At 33.0% G+C, this 19,580-nt stretch overlaps 1 protein-coding gene across 2 annotated transcripts in view; it reads left to right on the top strand.

Annotated features, from left to right (window-relative positions):
• Positions 1-19,580, top strand: part of C16H18orf25 (chromosome 16 C18orf25 homolog) — a 123,072-nt gene that overhangs the window by 67,159 nt on the left and 36,333 nt on the right. Inside the window, exon 3 of one of the 2 annotated variants that reach the window (XM_037805705.1) lies at positions 15,919-16,101. The exons of the other annotated variant lie outside the window; for it this stretch is intronic. Coding sequence (XP_037661633.1) covers positions 15,919-16,101 — 183 coding nt within the window. The remainder of the gene's footprint in view (positions 1-15,918; positions 16,102-19,580) is intronic. 2 annotated transcript variants of the gene reach the window in all.

The following is a 19,580-nucleotide window of genomic DNA, read 5'->3' as shown; positions in this document are numbered from 1 at the left end:
GGGCACCGTGGAATTTTTCTGGTAAATGTTGTTTTTCATAAATATTTAGCACAGTGCAAAACTCAGGGTGGCTTCATTTTCTCTAAGCTATAATGGCCTGCTTTTGTGTAGTTTAGCAGCCCACCATTTAAATACCTCCTCAGACTGAAATTTCGAAGATAGTGCCCACTTTGGTAGGTAAGGGTCAGTTGTCTTGGCTGGTTTGTATTTAGAAAATCTAATTGGTCTATTTCAGAAAATATCAAGGAGGCTTTTGAGGACAGCTGTCTAGGATTATCTGAATTCCCAATCCATGTGGCCAGGACAGACCAGCTCAACCCCTCTGAAGTTAGGATCTCAGCATCTGTTACTCACCACACATATTTATGCATTGAAATGCATCATGATAAGCTATCTTCTTGCCTAAAAGTTTTTCTGAGGTTGAGACTATAGTGCTTGATCAGTTAACTCTTGCTTGGAAATTAAAAAAAAAAATAAAAATAAAAATTAAGTGGTAAATCCTTTGTAGAAATTTTGGAAAACAGAATGTGAAGTAGAATATTACAATCATCCATAATCCTGCCTTTTTTTTTTTTTAAGTATTTGTGTATGTTGCCTTCCATAGTATGTAACAAAATTTGTCATATTATTTACACTGTTTATCTCTTTCCGTCTTAATATTGCATTTTAAACATTTTACCAGAACACTGAATAGTCTCAAAAATGTATAAATTTTGAATAATTTAGCTAACTATAAAATAACTTCTCTATTATTGATCCTTTAGGCTATTTTTAGTTTTTGCTATTAGGAGTAAGGCTCTTGACACATATTACCAAACTTTTTAAAAAATATATTAACTTTATTCCATCCAGGTTCTTGAACGTTCATTAAATTATATTCTCGCCATTGGGTATTTATTTAGGAAAAGAAAATCTTGTTGATTTGATGAAAGAATTGCATCTTAATTTGTATTTCTTGATCACTAGTGAAGTTGGAAAATCATGTTTGGCCATTTGTATTCTTTTTTGTAAGTAGCATGTTCATGTTCTTTGCACATTTTCCTAGTGGCACGTTTGTTTTTTCTTACTGATTTGTGAGAGATCCTTACCTACTGAGGATATAATTGCTTGGAAAAATTTTATTGTTAATTTAGGTAGTGGGGACTCGAGGCAGAAGACAAGACCCTCTACCCACATAGGGAATTCTGTGAAGCACAGTATTTGCCCTTTTTCCTAGATTGAGTATAAAGTAACTTGCTGGGTGGCTAAAAGCTGCGTGCTGATTTTAAGCCTTTTGTATCTGACTGTATTTGGATAGCTGATTAGGAGACTTGCTAAATGCTTTGATAACAAAATGCTTAGAGGAATGAGGCTAGAACTGCCTGTTTTTAGCTTAGTAAAATGCAAGGGCAGGCAGATGAAAATTCATGTAGCTTGCCATCTGGCTATATATAAGAGCCACCTGGGGAGCATTGGAAATTTTAATGCTGAGGCCAATTAATGAGAATGCTAGACCAATTTAGTCAGAATCTCTGGGATAGGACCAATGCTTTGGCGTTTTTAAAGCTCCCCAGGTGATGACTGAGCAGCCAGGGCTGAGAACTACTCAGTTGAGCGGTCTCCTACTGCCAAAAATCATTGTGAAACTGGTCCTCTGGTTCAGTTAAGTTCCATTACTATTAATGGGTATCAAGTTCTAAACAGTGGAGTCTAGTTTTTTTAAATATTATTCATTATAAACCATCGCACAGTTGTATATTAATTAACAACATAAGCACTCTTTTAATGTTATTTGAGTGATTATTTTAAAAGTATGCTTTGTGTAAATGTGATTTTCTGTATGTCATAATGCCCTATAATGTTACCTTAAATTTACAATCTTTGAAATCTTACTTGTGGGTATCCTTTGGCGATCTCTTATGTTAAAGTGCTCAAGTATTATTTTTGGCCCCCTTTTCCTAACTTATTTCCTAAAGTGAGTGCCTATATTAACTTTGTATATGCAAAAGCATAAACTTTGCTTTGGATATGTCTTTTTCTCAAAATAGGGTGGACCTTAGTGTTAAAAAGATATATGTCCATTTAAGGTAAGAATACAGTCCCTGTTTTTAAGGCTTTGAAGTGCTTGCTTAGTGTTTATTGTTGGTAGTCATCTTTGAGGCTGCTTTTTATCTCACTGCCTCAGTATAAGTGTTCTCACACGATTCTGAATTCAGGTTTTAAATACTCATTTTTCAGTATTGGGTGAAAATAAACGGTGAAAGAATCTGAAGCAGATCACTCAAAATAGCCATCTGATTTCCTGTCCTAACCTTAGATAAACCCAGATAATAGGGCTAAACTGCTTAAAGAAAGTTTGTTGTTCTTTAAATTCCAATTAGTCTGTTTTTCCATAAGCCAAATTCAATAAATTATCGAATTTGTCTACCCCACCCTTATTCCAAGAATTTCTTGAGGAAGTTTACAAATCAACAAGATTTTTTTTAAAGTAAAGAAATCATAGGGGATGGAGTAATCAGGGGAAAAGGAATACGATGTCAGAAGGAAGGTTGGTAACAATGAACTTCATGAGGATTTTGCAATTCTTTTTGTTCGGTAAAATTGGGCTTCAAAAATTTGTCCCACAGCTCCTTAGGCATTGAAAAGAAGTTAAAACAGTCTCACTGTCTAGGATAAACACTGCTATTCTTGATAGTGAGACCTGGAAAATTTTTCTCTTGCATCTTCATAAAAAGCCACTGTGAACCATGTTTTCAGAAATACCCTGGGGTAAATACAATAGAGCATTTCATAGGACTCTTTTATATATATGTACATATGTGTGTGTGTGTGTGTGTGTGTGTGTATGACTTCTTCATGTGGGCAGATGGTATAAGGTCAAGATTGATTCTGTCAATCATTCATTTGTTATGCAGCTATTTCAGCACCTACTATGCAGCACTGAGAACACAACAGTGAATGAAAAGTCCCTGCCCTCAGAGAACTTAATCTTCCTCAAGGAGACAGACAATAAATGAATTCTCACATGATATCAAGGATATGTGCTATGAATAATAAAGCAGAATATAAGACCTAAAGGTTGACCGGTAGAAAAGCTGTTTTAGACAGGGTGGTCAGGAATGGTCTGGGGAGGTAGTGTTTTTAATAGATCCCTGGAAGAATGAAGAATTCAGTATAATTAGTTTTGTTAGCAACCCAAACTATATGGGACCCAAACCAAAGGTGATCTGGCTTTTAGTTCAAGATAAAGCCTAGTATATGTAGGGGACCATCTCCTAAACTGAAATCATATGAAACCAATTGTTCTATGATATTAATAGTGTTATACATGTTCACGTATTTGGGAAATGCTAGATTACATAGAAACAGGTTTCTTTACAGCAGAACTCCTCAGAGGCATTAATGTGCCTCTAGAGAGGTTGGATATAATTTGTAGCATTTCCTAAACTTAACCACAAACCTTTTTTTGAGGCATACCTTTTAATAGACCAGGATTTGTAAAAAGCTGACCCTGAGTTATAATGGATTCTGTATATCCTTCATGTAGTCTTCCATAGGACTTTTTTTTTTTTTAAACCTAAAACTGAGCTTTTGAAAAGAATCAGTCAGCTGAAAATTAATAATTTATTATGGATCAGTTGCCAAGATAATTTTTTTTTAAAGTCAAAGCAGTTAAAATGTTCAGGGATAAAGTTCTCAACCAAGGCTCTGTATTAAAATAACCTGCAGATCTTAACAAAACAAAACAAAACAAAACAAAACACGCATATACCTTGAAGCTACCCTAGTCCTATTGAGTCAGAATACCTGGGAAGTGGCCTGGGTTCTAGTAGTTGTTAAAACACTCCAGGTGGTTCTTGTATTCAGCAAAGGTTGAAAACCATGATTACAGATTATTAGTTGTATAGTGACACAATACATGTTCCCAAGCAGTTATAGTGAATCTTTGAAAAAGGGTAGTTATGTTAGTTATTTTATTATTTTTCTTGGATTTGCTTGCTTTTTTTTGGTTAATGAATTTAAGGACTGCTTGCCAATGCTATGTCTATCTAGCTGTTCTTAGCAACGTGTATGCCATTTTCTGAATAAGCATGTCTTAATAAAAATACAATTTTCTGAATTAATGATGTTTTATTAAACTACTGAGTGTTTTTAAAGCTGGCTTCAGTAGTGCTGAGAGATCTGAAGGAATGCCTAGGGAAATCCCAGGATTATTTAGGGATGCTGTGTGTGAGAGGAATTGCATAGGCAGAGTCCTAGAAGGGGCCATGAGCTGTTCTTCTGAGATGCAGAGGCAGACAGAGGAAAAGTTCCTCTTGTGGATGAAAAAGCTAACTCACCTTAATGCTGACAGCCAGAACAATCAGCTGTTGAAACCCAGGGAACCTAAAATGCAACTAGTTGGCCAAAGAATTTCCCCGGTCATCCAATCAGATTCTTACATACAGAAGCCTGATTCACAGGTACTACCACTGCAGTCCTTGGTTCTTATGTGACTTGTCACAATGCTGACAGTACATTAGAATTCCCAAAGACTTTTTGTAATAAGTTTTCCAATTAACTTTTCAAGTGGGACTATTACAGAACATCCTTCTAATCTATCACAAAATTGTGTTAACTACTCTGCTTTTTTGGTCATGTAAGGAATAATATGCTTTTGCTTATTGTAAGTTTTTTTTTTTATGATGTTTTAAAAACTGCAATGGTAAATAGTATATATATTTTTAAATTAAGTCTTCAAAACAGAAAACATCAGAATTTAATAAATTTTAGCTTAGATTTTGTTAGATATCGTTGAATCATAGAACCATATTTATACAGTAATAGGAGTGATCCTCATATTTATGCTTTTTTCATGCCAAAAATATAAATAAATTTAAAATAGGAAATCTTAAGTAAAACCAGATATGTGAATAATTAATTCCTGCTTATAGCATTTGTTTTCTAAAAACACTATTGACTCCCTTCTGATTCCAATTTGGGGGATCATATTCAATTCCACTCTGAAGATAATGAATGTACTGCATGAACAATTTTATATCATTCTTCCATATGCCATTTGATAAAATAGTTTGTTGCTATCTTTAACAAATTATAATATGAAATAACATTTGTATGCAGGAAGAATGTATTAATTATTAAAGCAAATATTTGCTTTGTACCTACTATGCAAGATACTGTAAGGAAAGCAGATTAGACAGGAGTTTGATTTCATGCTTGAGAAAAATAGTAATTTTCATTGCTACACAAATGAATTTTTATCTTGAGCTTTAACTTTAAATCTCAGTGTCCGAAGGAGTATCCTGGCAGACATCATCCAGTGGGACTGTCTGGTACCCTGACATAAAGAGCACCTCTAGAGGGTGCAGATGAAATGGTCATTCAATCATGTGTATGTATACTATGGGTTTTTAAGTTACTAGTGACTGTTAGGAGTGTATTACCTACTTAAATTTTGTTTTTAGTTCACTAACTGAAATAAATGTAAATTAAGCATGTTAAAGGGCCTATGAAGTGTGTCAAAGGGAAGAAAAAATATCACAGGGTTAAAAGTCTTGCAACATGATAGATGTTTTTATGTGCAGCCCAGGGTGGGGAAATACTGATATTTTGTCTTTTCAGTGTTGGTGGGAATATTTTGAGAAACAGCTAAATTAGGATGAAAATTTTCAATGCGAATATGTAACTTTGTGTTAATGCTGTAGTGTTTTTTTTTTTTAATTTTACTTTCTACTGGATTTACTTAGAAGAGTTTCTTAGTCTTTACTGTTAAATTTATAACCTAACATCAGTATAAAAAATGTTGATTATTTTATATTTAATGAAATTACAACTTTGGAAAACTAATTCTGTGTTTTGTAAGAAGAAGGGGTAAGTGGTGTATTTGAAGTTTCTTATATAAACCATCAAAGTCTTTATTATTTGTCAGTAACTTTAATCAGAAAAACTGTCACCACTTACTCTATTCAATTCTATATTCAGATATTTGCAACGTTTGAAGTAATTGTAGTAAACTGAGCCAAATTTTGTTCCTTTTCTAGTTTTGAATTTAAAAATAATTATGTGATTTGTTTCTTTTCAGAGTTTGTACGGGAATTAACTTTGGGGAAAACTTGTTAATTTGCTTAGTTTTCATTTAAGAATATATGTATGAATTGTTGAAAAAAGACTAGTGGCTTTTTTATTGTGTAATGACTATCAAATTTCCTGAACTTAATGTTTGACAAATAGGGGTAAGTTTTGAGCATCAAGCAACTTGCAGTAAATTTCTTAACATGTTAAATGGTTACATAATGTTAGTATGAGTTTTCACCATGAAATATACAGTTTATTATAACTCATAAGTTTTCCTTGGAAATTGTAATACAACATATGTAAACTACTTTAGCTATTATTTTAAAAAAATTAAGTTTTATATCAATGAGAAGAGCAAATTAGTTTTGGATTGGCTGGATTTTGACTAATCTACAATCTTTTCTTGAAGCTGATTTGTTTTCAGAGAGGTTTGCTTTGTCTTCAATTTCCTGGAATCACAGATTTTACTAGACATGGACATTTATATAAGAAAATATTAATTTAATTTCAACATAGTAATATGACTACTCTATGCACATTTAAACTGCTTAAGTACTTAACAAGTTTCTTTTTTGTTTCATGATTTAATATTTGATATATTAAACCTGCTCTGAAATGCCTTTTATTTTTAAAATAGAAAAGATAAATTTCTCTTTTAAGAATAGCATGAAGACCAATTATTACTAGTATTGTATTTACTGGATGTATTCTAATTTTTGTTGTTAATGGATAATTGAGCTAATAATTGCAGAATGGTCACAGAATTTTTTTCCTTTAAGAAAAAAATGAAAAAATTTCAATGAAATGGAATTATCAAAAATAAGTTTTAATAATCAGTATTCAAGATACAAATAACATTTTGAATATTTGAAAAAGTGTTGAACACGAATAATTTTGGGAAGCCTTTTCTACAAAACCTTTAATAAAGATGTGAAGAGAGGTTTTGGTAGAAAGAAAAGAAATGCCAAACTACGTTGATTTAATTCATAGAACATATGCCAAAATATTAAATATATCCTATAAAAAAGGTGAAATTCTGTGGTTTGTAGAGTTTAACTTTAAGAATAATTTTGTAGCGGAAACATACATACAAAAAATTCTTACCCTGATATTCAGTTATGCACATTGCCTTGAAGGTAATTTAATGGTGTCTTAAGGAGTGTTTTGAAAAACAGTAAGCTTTTATGTGAGTTGCCTTTAAAATGATTACACCCTTTCCAGATTGCACAATTTTAAAAATCAGTCTTTCAGTGATTTGGGGGAGATTGTGTGTGTGGGGGGATTAGAACATTTAAAGAAGTGCCAAGTATTTGAAATAGTTTTAATACCTTTTTTACATGACACTACTGTTGTGAATTATTGATCCTTTTTGAGGCAAACTCTGTATTCTTAAGATAACAAGTACTATTAAGTGGAAATTACTTTTGGACTGCATGGTGGCATTTTTATGTAGCTATTGTTTTAAGTGCCTAGTGGTCCTCTCTTAATTTCCCTTGAATTCCATTAATTTTATAGAATTTGAAGAAGATAAGGAATGTATCCTGTTTGGATTGTTTTTTTTTTTTTTTTGGTAGTCTATAAAGGACAAATGCTGGAAAGAAATTTCAACCTATAACATTAATCCAGACATGGTTGAATTATTTTTTAATTTAAGAATAAAATCCCATATCTGGAGTATTTCACCTTTTAAGTATGTATATATGACCTTTCTCTATGTCAAATCTATTATGATTATTTTCATATAGTAGCTTGTTTTCATGGGAGAGAGAATTAAAAGGACTAAGCTGCAGACTTAAAGTTACTCCATTTTAAAATGGAGCATTATAAAATATGCATTATAAAAAACTTGGGGAATGTTGGGTAACAAATCCAGTCATTACTCTATAACTGGCTGTTGCATATTCCTTGTAATGTTTCTTTTTTATTGTTGGCATTTGAAGAGGGCGTTATCCCCTAAGAGTCTGTCCACAGACTTCTTTCTGCTTAGTTTGTACTAGTTCAACGTTCTAGGACATTAGCTACCTAATCTTCTTAAGAGAATTTAATCAGCAGATTGGAATGATCTGGTTATCTAAGCCACTTATTAAACAATAATAACTCTCTTAATCATATTGGTGCATACTTTGTGTGTATTATTAAAATTGTAACTTAAAAAACACAAACATATAATTTAGAAGGCAGCACAATGAAATGAAAATCTCAAGATTTACTATTTTGCATGAAGTTTTTTTTAAATTAGAAGAAACTTAAAGGATTCTGTCATGTGGATGCTGCAAAATAAAAGCTTTTTTTGTTGTTCTGTTATCAAGTCAGAAGAGTAATCCTAGATAGTCTCAGGGGATTGTGGTGTGTGTTTATGAGCATATGTGCATACTCACCTTTAGAATTCTGAAATGATTAATTCTGAATTTTATTAATGTTATATTTGAAGTTGCTGAAGACATAACTATAACTATTATTACTAATTCTCGTATTTAGTATATAGTTGAATTAGTCTAATGGAACCGTTACATGAAAGTTATAATAAAGATGGTAAACAGGGCTTCATCATCATCATCAGTTATGGTGATTAGACGAGAGAAAAGTTTTTCTTTTTTAAAAAATTTTAAGTAAAGGCTTTGGGCCTTTTTTTTGTCTCACTCTCAGACTGATAAAATAATACACAAAAAATAAATTTTTTGCTTCATTGTTTTTGTCATCCCCAGTGTAAAGTAGGTTTAACAGTAGCAAGGGTCTCTAGGTATAAGTATATCTCAATTTTCATAAGATTTTTTTTCTTTAAAGTGAATGTAAGTCAGAATATTATAAATGAAATAATTTAAAATTTAGTAAGTCTGCTTTTTAATGAAATAAATGCCATGGTGAATCCTTTTGTTGAGCACACAAAGGAACCCATATTGATATTATTACTAATTCTCGTATTTAATATATAGTTGAATTAGTCTAATGGAACCGTTACATGAAAGTTATAAGAAAGATGGTAAACAGGGCTTCATCATCATCATTTGTGTAGAATGGCAAATTATGGGCAAATTATTGTTCAGAAAGGAACCTTTTAAAGCTGTTGTTCCTGTTATATTTTGTTTACCTTATTGATTTCTCCCTGCCTTTTTCTGTTATTTAAATGGTACAGTGAGGTCACAGTGAAAAAAGACTTTATGGAATGCTGTGTGTCAGAAAATACAGTATCAAAGTAATTTCAGCAAAATTGTTAAATTTATAAATTTATCAAGTTTTTTCTACAAAAATTGTCAAAGAAAAATTCTTCTCAAAATTCTCTCTAAAATTGGCATACATGCCATCAGTCATAGAACAGGTAAGAAGCCTGTCTTTTTAATTTGTCTGGAACAGTTATATGAATTGTAAAAAAAAAAAAAACATGAAAAACTCAAGTTTCTATGTTTTTCATTTTTTCTTGATTTGTATTTTGAATTCTCCTGAAGTTTAGGAAAGTTAGTGGGGTTGGACCCAAACTGTTAGTCTAATAGTATTGTGTAGATATTTTCATAATATATTAAGTTACCACAGCATAAAATAGAAGACGTCCTAAGAAATGAAGGAATAATCCACAAAGAAGCATATTCCTTTATAATGAAGTCTTATTCATATTATAGCTTTAAGATTTGGGAAGACTGTTATCAGCTTACTGTGTTTTATTTTATTGCATTTTCTTTGTATCTTAACTGTACATATGAAGTGTAACTAATTAGATTAAATAAAAATTTTGAAAAAAAATGTTTCTTGTCTCTCTATTGAGAGCACTGTTATATTAGTGATTTCCTCCCATTTCATTCACATTTGGTGTTTAAGAATGAAGAAACCTGCATTTCTGTAATGAAATAAATGGTTTTAGTTTGTAGTTAGTATTACCAATAATAGATTTTAGATTATGTGTCTAGGATAATTAAAACAAAATTTTGTAATTGGTATTGTAAAAAAGGAAATGGCAAAGTACCAATGTTAACATAGAAAGTCAAGATTCATTTCCTTTAAATTAAATGCCTTACTAAGTTATCCTATTCCAAATTGAGGAATATTTGGAAAATAGCAATATTTAGACTACTTCCAAGAGTAATCAAAAGGCTGGAATCAGTGAATTTTTAACAAGGTTCATAGGCATCAGGATGTGGTTAAAATCATATATCTGGTTTTTTTTTTGCTCTTCCTGGGTGTATGTAGTACAAGTATTTTAGTTGTATTCTCCATAGATCTGAATCCTCAAAGCATTAGGTCTTGGATTTGGTTCTGAAATAGAGACTGAAGAATGGTAACTGCTTCAAGTGCTCTGTTTTTCTACTTGTCAGTTCCCTTAAATATCCAGATAAATTACCTGACTCATCTTTTGGACAGTCTCTCTTGATTCAGAACATTCCTAACTCTATAGTTTGTAGTGAAGGGTTTAAATTAAATTTTTCTTACTTTTGATCGACTTTTAAATTACTCTGATAATCTTGAATCTTTGCTTGTACCTCTTGTTCTTTAAATGGTAAATTAACTCTTCATCAATATCGTAGATAACTTTTCTGGGTGAATAAAATGACCTGTCATTTGCTAGTATGAAATAAGGACAAATATAAACCTTAAAACTTTATTCTCACCTTGGAAGCTTCAAAAAGTTTACCGTTTTTAATAACTGAGATAAGTATAATGTAAAAAGTACAAAGTAGGCATTGATTCAGTTTTATTTTTAAAATGACTAACTCCTTAACATAAAATCTCAGTGCATATCGCTTTACTTCATTTCCGTTGACAAATAGTCCTATCTTCTTAAACATTTTTCTTTTTGCTCAATAGCTTTATGCTGTTATTCTGAAGAAAACACACATACATGCAATTTTTGGTATTTAAGACTTTCTGGAGATGGCACTTCTCTATAGAGATTTTTGTCTTTTGTAGTTGATGTAATCATCTTTTCTGTGAACTGCTTTGAAAATGACTGCTTTCTAGTTTTCAAATTGTTCTGTATATATTTTTTAATTTTTCTTGATTATTGGTAATAAAATATAGCATAAATGTTCTCATAATTATTTTTCTCATTTGCAAATATAAATTTTCATCTTGTTAAGTATTATAGTATATAATGATGGGCCTAGGCCTTTGATAGGAGGGGAGAAGGACCCTGTGCAGTCCTTTGGGAGCAGTAAGACAGTATTTTCCTCTCCTAGTGGGGAGGTGGGTGGGTTGGGGGTATGGGGTGTAGCAGGGAGGAGAGAAGGAATTTTCTCTGGGTTTTATTGCAAACTCCCTTACTGTAGCTATAGAAATGGGTTTGAAGGGGCAAACCATGTAGTGGCCATGCAATCTGGGGCCTAAGATTAGCAATAGAGAAGGAAGGAGGAGTGATATTTCCAAGTGTCTTTGGAATATACGAGGAATTAATGTTTTCCTAGATCTAATTAGACTTTATAAGGGGAGACTAATAAACATTTGTGTTAGTGGAAGGGCTCTGTAGATAAGGATGATGCTAAATATGAAATAATCCAAAATGACTCCATTTGGCTTTGAAACACTTTTAGTATGAATACCTCCAAGCTGACATTTCACCTGAAACAAAAATAAAAATACAAAAGCCATATTGGTGATAACCTCAGTTAGCTATTAATCCCAGCAAAGCATTTACTTAAATTGGCTTCATCTGTGATCTAACCCAGTCAGTGACATTTCCTCAAATCATGCAGGGAGTGTACAGCAGAGTATACATGCAAAGTAAGCAAACCAATAATGAAGTAGGGCAGGTGCTAATTATAGAGGAAAGGTGAGCCTGTGGACCAGTATTTGTACTCCTGTTATGTTCTTTGTTGAGTCGTCTTTATCTGTCACCCTAACCCTATGAATAAATTGAAGAATGAAATGATTTCCCCAAGTCATACTAAGCTAAGAGATAGTAGGTAGGACTTTAACCTGTGTGTTTGCTACCTAAAATCTGTGCTTCCTATGCTGTGTCCAGTCTCTTCCTGTATATTCCTTTTTCTCTCAACAATGAGAACACCTGCAGTCTATTCTGGTTCCACCTAACTAGGACTCAAATTTCTCATCTGTAAAATGAGAGTGGTAAATTATGTAATTACCTTGTATAGTTTTAAAATTGTGTGCTTCTGCTTGTCAAGTTTGAAAGAGGGATTTGTACAGATAAATTTTGTAAGGAATAAGTTAGGTTTTGTTTTGCTTTGTTTTGTTTCTGGGATTCATTTGGTTTCCTTGAGATTTAAAAGAGAATGTATCTGACTGAAAAGAAAACTAATATGTAGAATTTAACATTTAACAGCAATAATGGAAAAGGCTTTAAGGTTTAAAAGCGTAAAAACCTCACTGTAACAGGAAAGTGTGGCTGCACAGATACATCGTAAAGTTAGATACATCTGGAAAGTTAGAACCTGTTTATAGGCTAAGAGGTCAGTGTGAGGGTACAAACTCATTTTTAGCATAAAATGGATGAGTTAGCAAAATATGGAAGTGAAAGTGTATTTACTATATTATAAATGTAAATTGGCCTATAAATGTGTACTATGGCATAGAACTCAAGTAAAGGGAAATTTTAGTAGCTTGCACTGGTGAAATGGTCTAGAACTAGAGATGACAGACTTTCTGTAAAGGGCCGGGTAGTAAATATTGTAGATTTTGTGGGCCATAAGGCCTTTGTCACACCCATTCAACTCTGCTGTTGTAGTGTGAAAGCAGCCATAGACAGACAGTCCACGAATGAGTGTGGCCGTGTTCCAATATAACTACAAAAACAGGCAGTGAGCTGGATTTGGCATGTGGATCATAGTTTCACTGACCCCCGCCTAAAATGCAGTTAATTTTCTTTGGTACCCACAAAGAGCCTAAATTATTGCAATTTTCAGATAATTTTCTTTCATTCTACTTTTTAAATAAAAAGCAGTCTGGATTGCTTGACCTTTTATTTTTCTTGCCTTATAATTATAATGAGAAGCAAAACTTTCAAAAGATTTCAGTCCGGAGAGACAGCACCTGGCTTAACCACAGACAGAGTAGTTATTGACAAATTGTGTTAAATATACTTTTATAGAGAGATGCTTTTGAAAAAGTGTAGAAAAACTAGTAAGTTCGTTGTTATAAATTTATGTTTTAAGACTTGTGACAGACACCACAGTTTTGTAGATGGGAGAATGTGCCGTTTGAATGGCTAATCTTGAATGTTGTAAGCATTAAATATATTTACATTAATGACTAATCTTAAATTGGAAAATTTTCCATGTGTAACTTTACTTGAAGTGACTATTTTGATGTTCATGAAAATCAGAATAATCTTAGTGCAGTGCAGTTGTCTTAATGGCAAAGAGAAATCATCAAGTGAGAACAAGGATAGTGTCTCCAATGTTTATTCTGTACTGTAATGAATTGATAGAGTCAGTTTGGAAGCGTAGATACCTGCTTCTCTTGTTCATGTGCTGAGTTTTCCTACCTCTTTCTCATTGGTCTGATTTTTTTCTTCCTTATTCAAGAGAAACTTCCTTTAAAAAGCAGATAAAATCACGACAGAATCTGACCTCTCACTTCTCTGCTGCAAGGATTTACGTTTTAGAATAATGTCACAGATTATCACGATGAGGCAGCTAATGCTCATTTAGTGGTGCACAGTGCAAGCATTCTTGCCAAGTGCATTAAACATACCTTATTTAATCTTAGTTTACTAATGATAGGTGTAAGATGACCTTGGGCACAAGATTCTTAAATGTGATTTCTTGTTGGAAGACAAAGTTGGAAAGACAACTAATTTTAATATTAAAGTGTATAGTATTGGTTTGCCATCATTTGAATATGCTGGAAGTGGAAAATGACAGTGGTCATAATTTCTTTAAACTGTTAAATATAATTAAAATATGAAAATATTACTGTATCTGTTTACGATGAATACTAAATTTAAGCTAAGTTATAAGGTGTGCTGTTTGGAAATATGGAAGATACAAGAATGAAGCCAGATAACAAGTTTATGCTTGTAATTTCTACTGATGAAGACTTTCAGACAAGTTGTTTCAATGGGTAGGTGATGTTGCTCTGCATGTATATAATACACTTACACTTTTTGCATGATTATACATGTAGGAGTGGTACAATTTTGACTTGACTGTTGACCTGTTGCCTCAGTTTGGTGTGGGAGAATGTTAGGGCAAGAGACTGTGAATGGTATTGGCGATATAAATTTTAAAATAAATTGCTGAAATCTATTGCAAACACAAAACTTTTTTTTTAAAAGCCATTTTAAAAGTAGGGCATACAGTCAGATAGTCAATATTGTACTTGACCCTTTTATCTTCTGCACCCAAGTATTTGGACATCACGTAGTATCTTGATTCATAATAATAATTTGAACTCTGACGAGAACTCCATGGAATGATACAACTTTCTTTCCTTTTTTAGAAAAGAAAAATCTCCAACATGAACAAATTTTTTGCTCTTTGAGCTAAAATCCTTTACTCTCTGATACCAAGGCCATGCTGTTGAATTTTATGGTCATTAATGAACTTGATTTACCCTTTTCGGGGAACTGGCAATTATTTTTAAGTAGTCAACTGAAATTGTGTCATGATCGTCAGAATTTCATATTGTGACATGTCTGTTCGTTATACAGTGACACCTAATAACTCATTTAGTTCTATGTTTAGTCATTTTTAATTTAAAAACTAAGTTAGGTAACTTAGTTTTAAGGGATAAATACCCCAATTGTGCTTCATGTTTTTGTTCAGTGAAAATCTACACAATGGATGTTTGTATTAAAATAGTAATCCTTCATTGTGTTATGTTTTAATGATTCCTTGGCATATGTATTTCCTTCATAGTTAAGAGTTTTGTAAGATAGGCCTGTTCTAATATTCATTTGTTGGATGATATTTAAAAATCTTTACGGAAATAGATGATTTGCATGTACTTCTTCAATAGTTGTTGGGAGCAGACAGCATTCCTTTATTTCTACTTTATTCTAAAATAAAGGTAGTAGTGAGGGATGTGTGTTTGTTACTTGAATAAAAAACTTTATTTTTGCCTTTTGCTGTTATATTAGAAATAGGTAGCATTAGCACTTTTAAAGCATGTGTCTAGTCTACAAGCATGGATATTGAGTTATTTTAGCATGAATCACTGCAGTGCAGTTACTTTGGAACGCATCTCAGCTGCCTTTTTCAATATTTAGGGTGATTTGGGGGTGGAAGGGATTTCTTCTTTTTTCCAGTAAAAACTTTTATCTTCCTCCAAAATTATTTAAGATTACATATCATTTCCTTGGAGTGTGAGCTGGTTGTCTTTCTCAGAAAAAAAGAAAATACAAATATCCCTCACAAGACATCCAAAGCAAAATCCTGAAAATGGATTTTGTGAATATTTTCTTTTTTAGAATGTTGTAAACTGTGTAACATCCCTATTATTATAGAAGGGCTTTACTGGAAATAGGTAAGTCAATCTACTAGGGACTTTTAGTATTAGCTACTAACAGAAAGAGCTAGATTCAGTCTCTTAAATGTATAAATTGGGTTTTAATTTGTGTCAGATTTTCCTTTTAAAAATGTTTTCACTCTCTTTCTGGAGAGTTCCCCTTTTTCTTAATCTTCTGCTCTTTAGGAGTATGTCGAAAATTCATTGTAACATTGTTTAGTATGGTCGTGTCTTCTGTTCTTCACAATAACACTGCCTTTCCTCTTTCCAAAATTAGTCTCTGATCTTTTTAAGTTTGGATTATCTTTTCCACTTTCACATCGTGTACAAAGCTTTAGATGTATAAAGTACAACTTTTCTGATCAGATAGAATGATAAGGTAAAGGCAACTGATATTTATAGGGCTCTTATTTAGCTTCAGAAATTTTTCACCCCACAAGTTAGATACAAGTATACATTTTCTTTCCTCCCTAGATGGACCTCCAGTTGTAGCTCATTATGATATGTCTGACACCAACTCTGACCCAGAAGTGGTAAATGTGGACAATTTATTGGCGGCTGCAGTAGTTCAAGAGCGCAGTATTTCTGTAGGAGGCCAGGACACAGGAGCTACCTGGAGGACCAGCGGGCTTCTAGAGGAGCTGAATGCGGAGGCAGGTTGGTCTCCCTCCCCTCCCCTCCCTTCTCTACTGGTGTAACATGCATGTGTCCTGGCAGCTGTTTCCTTGTGGTGGACTCCCCTGAGAAGAACAAGCAGTACCAGATACATCTGGCATTAAATGATTGTTCCTATGCAGGATGCCGTTCATAACTGGAAGGGAGATTTGGGTAGCATGTCATTCTTCTTTCCTAATAAGAATCAAAGGATAAGAATACATAAGACATACATATTTACATTAAGCCATAGGTAGATTTCAGTAGACATATTTCTTGGGTTAGAAATGCCCAGCATATGAAAAAACAGCCCAGATGATTACATACTTTCTGCCACCCCCCAACCCCCCATTTCCCCCAGTGGTTTCCCTCACTTAACTCTGGATAATGACCTTACATCTTGAAAGGGAGCTATTTAAATATTATATGTGGGACTGTTCATTGTGCTGCAACTGTTTCTTCTGCCTTTCAGTGTGGCCTGTCCCTTTCAGTTCCTTTGCTGTAGTTGTCATTTTTGTCTTTTCTAACCCCCTTTTCTGTAAGTTTTTTTCTTTCAGTTTATCACAGAAAGAAATCTCTCCCTGTCTTGTTTTCATTATTTATCTTGGCTCTTTGTTTATTCTTGAAAGTGATATTTATTCACTAAAAACCCATTGCTATTACCTTTGAAAACCCTTCACAACGCCTCCAAGTCTCCTTCAATATTTTCCCCAAAGCCTGTTCTTTCAACATCTTTCTAACTTAAACCTTTTTAAAAGGTACTAGTGCTTAAGTTTAAGAAAGGAGGGGACGGGACTGAGAGACAGACTGCTTTTGTAGAGTATATTTTCTTATATTAGTGTTAGTGAAAGACTATAGTTTTCTTGTTTTCTTACAAATTATATTGGCTTTTATGAGCTAGTCTAGTAGCTTAAACCTATCTAATAGTTTTTAATATTACTAAAATAATAATGGATGAAATGTTTAGAACTTATTTTATTGAAATTGATTAGGAAATTTTAAAAAGGAGACAAAACTCCACAGATCATTGTGCCTTAATCCATCCTTTCATAACCTTTGGTTGGAACTAAATAAAAATCTCTTTATTTCTTGAGCTTCTGATAGATTTATTGTGACTAATTTTGAAACAGGGCCTGTATTTTGTTCTGACTTTCCAGCTCACTACCTGTTTACCTTGGACTTCAGTTTTTATATGTATAATTATGTACTTTGGCCAACAAGAAGTTATTAGTAGGTATTAGCATTCTGAAAATAATTAAACAGTAATGCTTTATATCAAAGGAGAGCAATTTGACCACATTTTGTGTAACACGTGTTTTTGATAATTTATGTGTCATTTACTTTAAATTTGTTCTGTACACTGGATGGTTTAATCCTTATTTTTTATCCGTGAGCAATTAAGTGATCCATTCTACTTCAGTTTTATTTCCCTGTTCCCTTAGTCCTTTTTTCTCTTCCACCATTTATTCAGGAGTGCCACCACATTTGTGTTTGGATTTAAATCTATTCCCAAGGAAAATGCCACAAATTCCATTGGTTTTCTAAGAAACCATTCACTACCCATTGCTCCTTGAGAATCAAGACTTAAGGATCAGATTTCATTTCTTGGACACCATATACAAGGCTTACTAGGCCCACGTGGGCACCATCCTGTTCCTGTTTTGAGTTGTGAACTATTAAGAAAGAAAGCAATACCTTTCCTGATAACAAACAACAGAGAATGCTTGCAGGAAATTGAACCCTTCCTTGTGGTTATGTATGTAATATGCATGGCATTAAGTCATTTTTTCTCAGAACATTTCAGTTATAGAACACATCTTCAGACAACTATTAGGTCATTTGAAATAGCAGGTAGAAAATACAGCCATGTAAGTATGGCCTGTGGCAGCAGCTGGCCCTAGTGAGGTCAGGCTGGAGAGGAAGTGAAGCCAAACTGGGCAAGGCATATTTAGAGGGTTAGGGTCCCCAAGATATCTGGGAAGATGATAGTCCTACACTTCAGGGAACTAAAGATTGGATTTCCAATTACAGAAAGTTAAAAATTCTTTTTCTGAACTTGTTCCCCTGGTCTTGGCCATCAAATATAGAAAATTCTTGAGAAAAAAACTGAGCAATTGTCAATTTTGGCTCTTCATTTAGAGACTTTTTAATGTTAGATGGAACCATATGGAATTGTTAATATTTGATTGCTACAAAAACACAGCAGCTTCATGTGATTCAGCCGAACAGTTCTAGGCTTGTAGGTGGGTCTTAAAGTATCACAAAAGTCACCAGGACTGAAGATAGCATTCCCACGTTAAGATTCAAGTAATTGTTAACATGATTATGTAAAACATAAATAGCATGTGGACTTAATTCTATTTTTATTGTCTTTTTAAAATTTCATTTACACAAAGATAAAAAGAATATAATACTCATTACCTACCAGTAGTCTCCTTAAGAAATAAAACATGGCAAAAATATGTGAGGAGGAAAACACCTGTGGCTTCAACTTTTCCTTTTGATTTTTCCCTCCTTATCCCAAAACTGTCCTGAATTTGTACTTGATGTTTGGTATTCCAGTTTCTATATATTTTTGCTGCATTTGCTGCATTTGTTATCTGTAAATAGGCACATTTTAAAACTAATTGATATCACATTGAAGGTAATCATTTGCAACTTGCTTTTTTAGTTCAACGTTTTGTGAGTTTCATTCTTGTTGGTATGTGTGGCTTAGTTCATTATTTTTCACTGTTATTTACTATTCTACTTTATGATTATATCACAATTTCCTTACTCATTCCCTTGGACATTTCGAGTGTTATTGCATATGATGATGCTGTTGACAACTTGTGTCTTTTGGTAGGTGTGTGATCATTTCCCTAGGATATGATGTATAGAGAGAGCACATGTGCATACTGGGTCATAAGTTATGTATAAGTTTTGTATATCATAGGATCTGATTATCGTCAGAGTTTAACAGATCCCTATGGCATTTTCTTATGTAGCCATATATTGGCTCATTCAAAGTCATTTATTTCCCAAGTATGACAATTCAGGTATGTGAATAATAAATAAAATGCAATGTATTCTAGTTTTGATGTAATTGTCATAGTGGGAACCTGTCATATGTGTATGAATATATGTGCAGTGTCACAATAAAATGTTAATAGAATTAATACTAAATTACCAGTTTATAGTTTTGAGTCTTGGACTGTTAGTATGAGTTAGGTGGTCATTATTGTGGTTTGAGTGTAAGATGAATGTTCTAATAATTAATCTGGATCTTCCCTCTACCCTCTCCAACAAAATAAAATCCCAGTCACAGGACCAACTTTTCAGAGGTTCAATTTAATCAATAGCAAATCTCAAACCAGGTATGCAACCCATTCTATTTAGAATTACATAAGCAATCATTGGTGATAGAAGTAGCTTACCTCTTTTTCCAAGCAATTGGATAATGTTCTTGTATCCAAAACAGTTTTTACTATTTTTAGTTTTTA

This window comes from Choloepus didactylus, chromosome 16, assembly GCF_015220235.1.
Source record: "Choloepus didactylus isolate mChoDid1 chromosome 16, mChoDid1.pri, whole genome shotgun sequence".
In the NCBI taxonomy this organism is placed as follows: Eukaryota; Metazoa; Chordata; class Mammalia; order Pilosa; family Megalonychidae; genus Choloepus; species Choloepus didactylus.
Note: the sequence above shows the minus strand (reverse complement) of the source record. Positions and strands in the feature narration are given on the sequence as shown.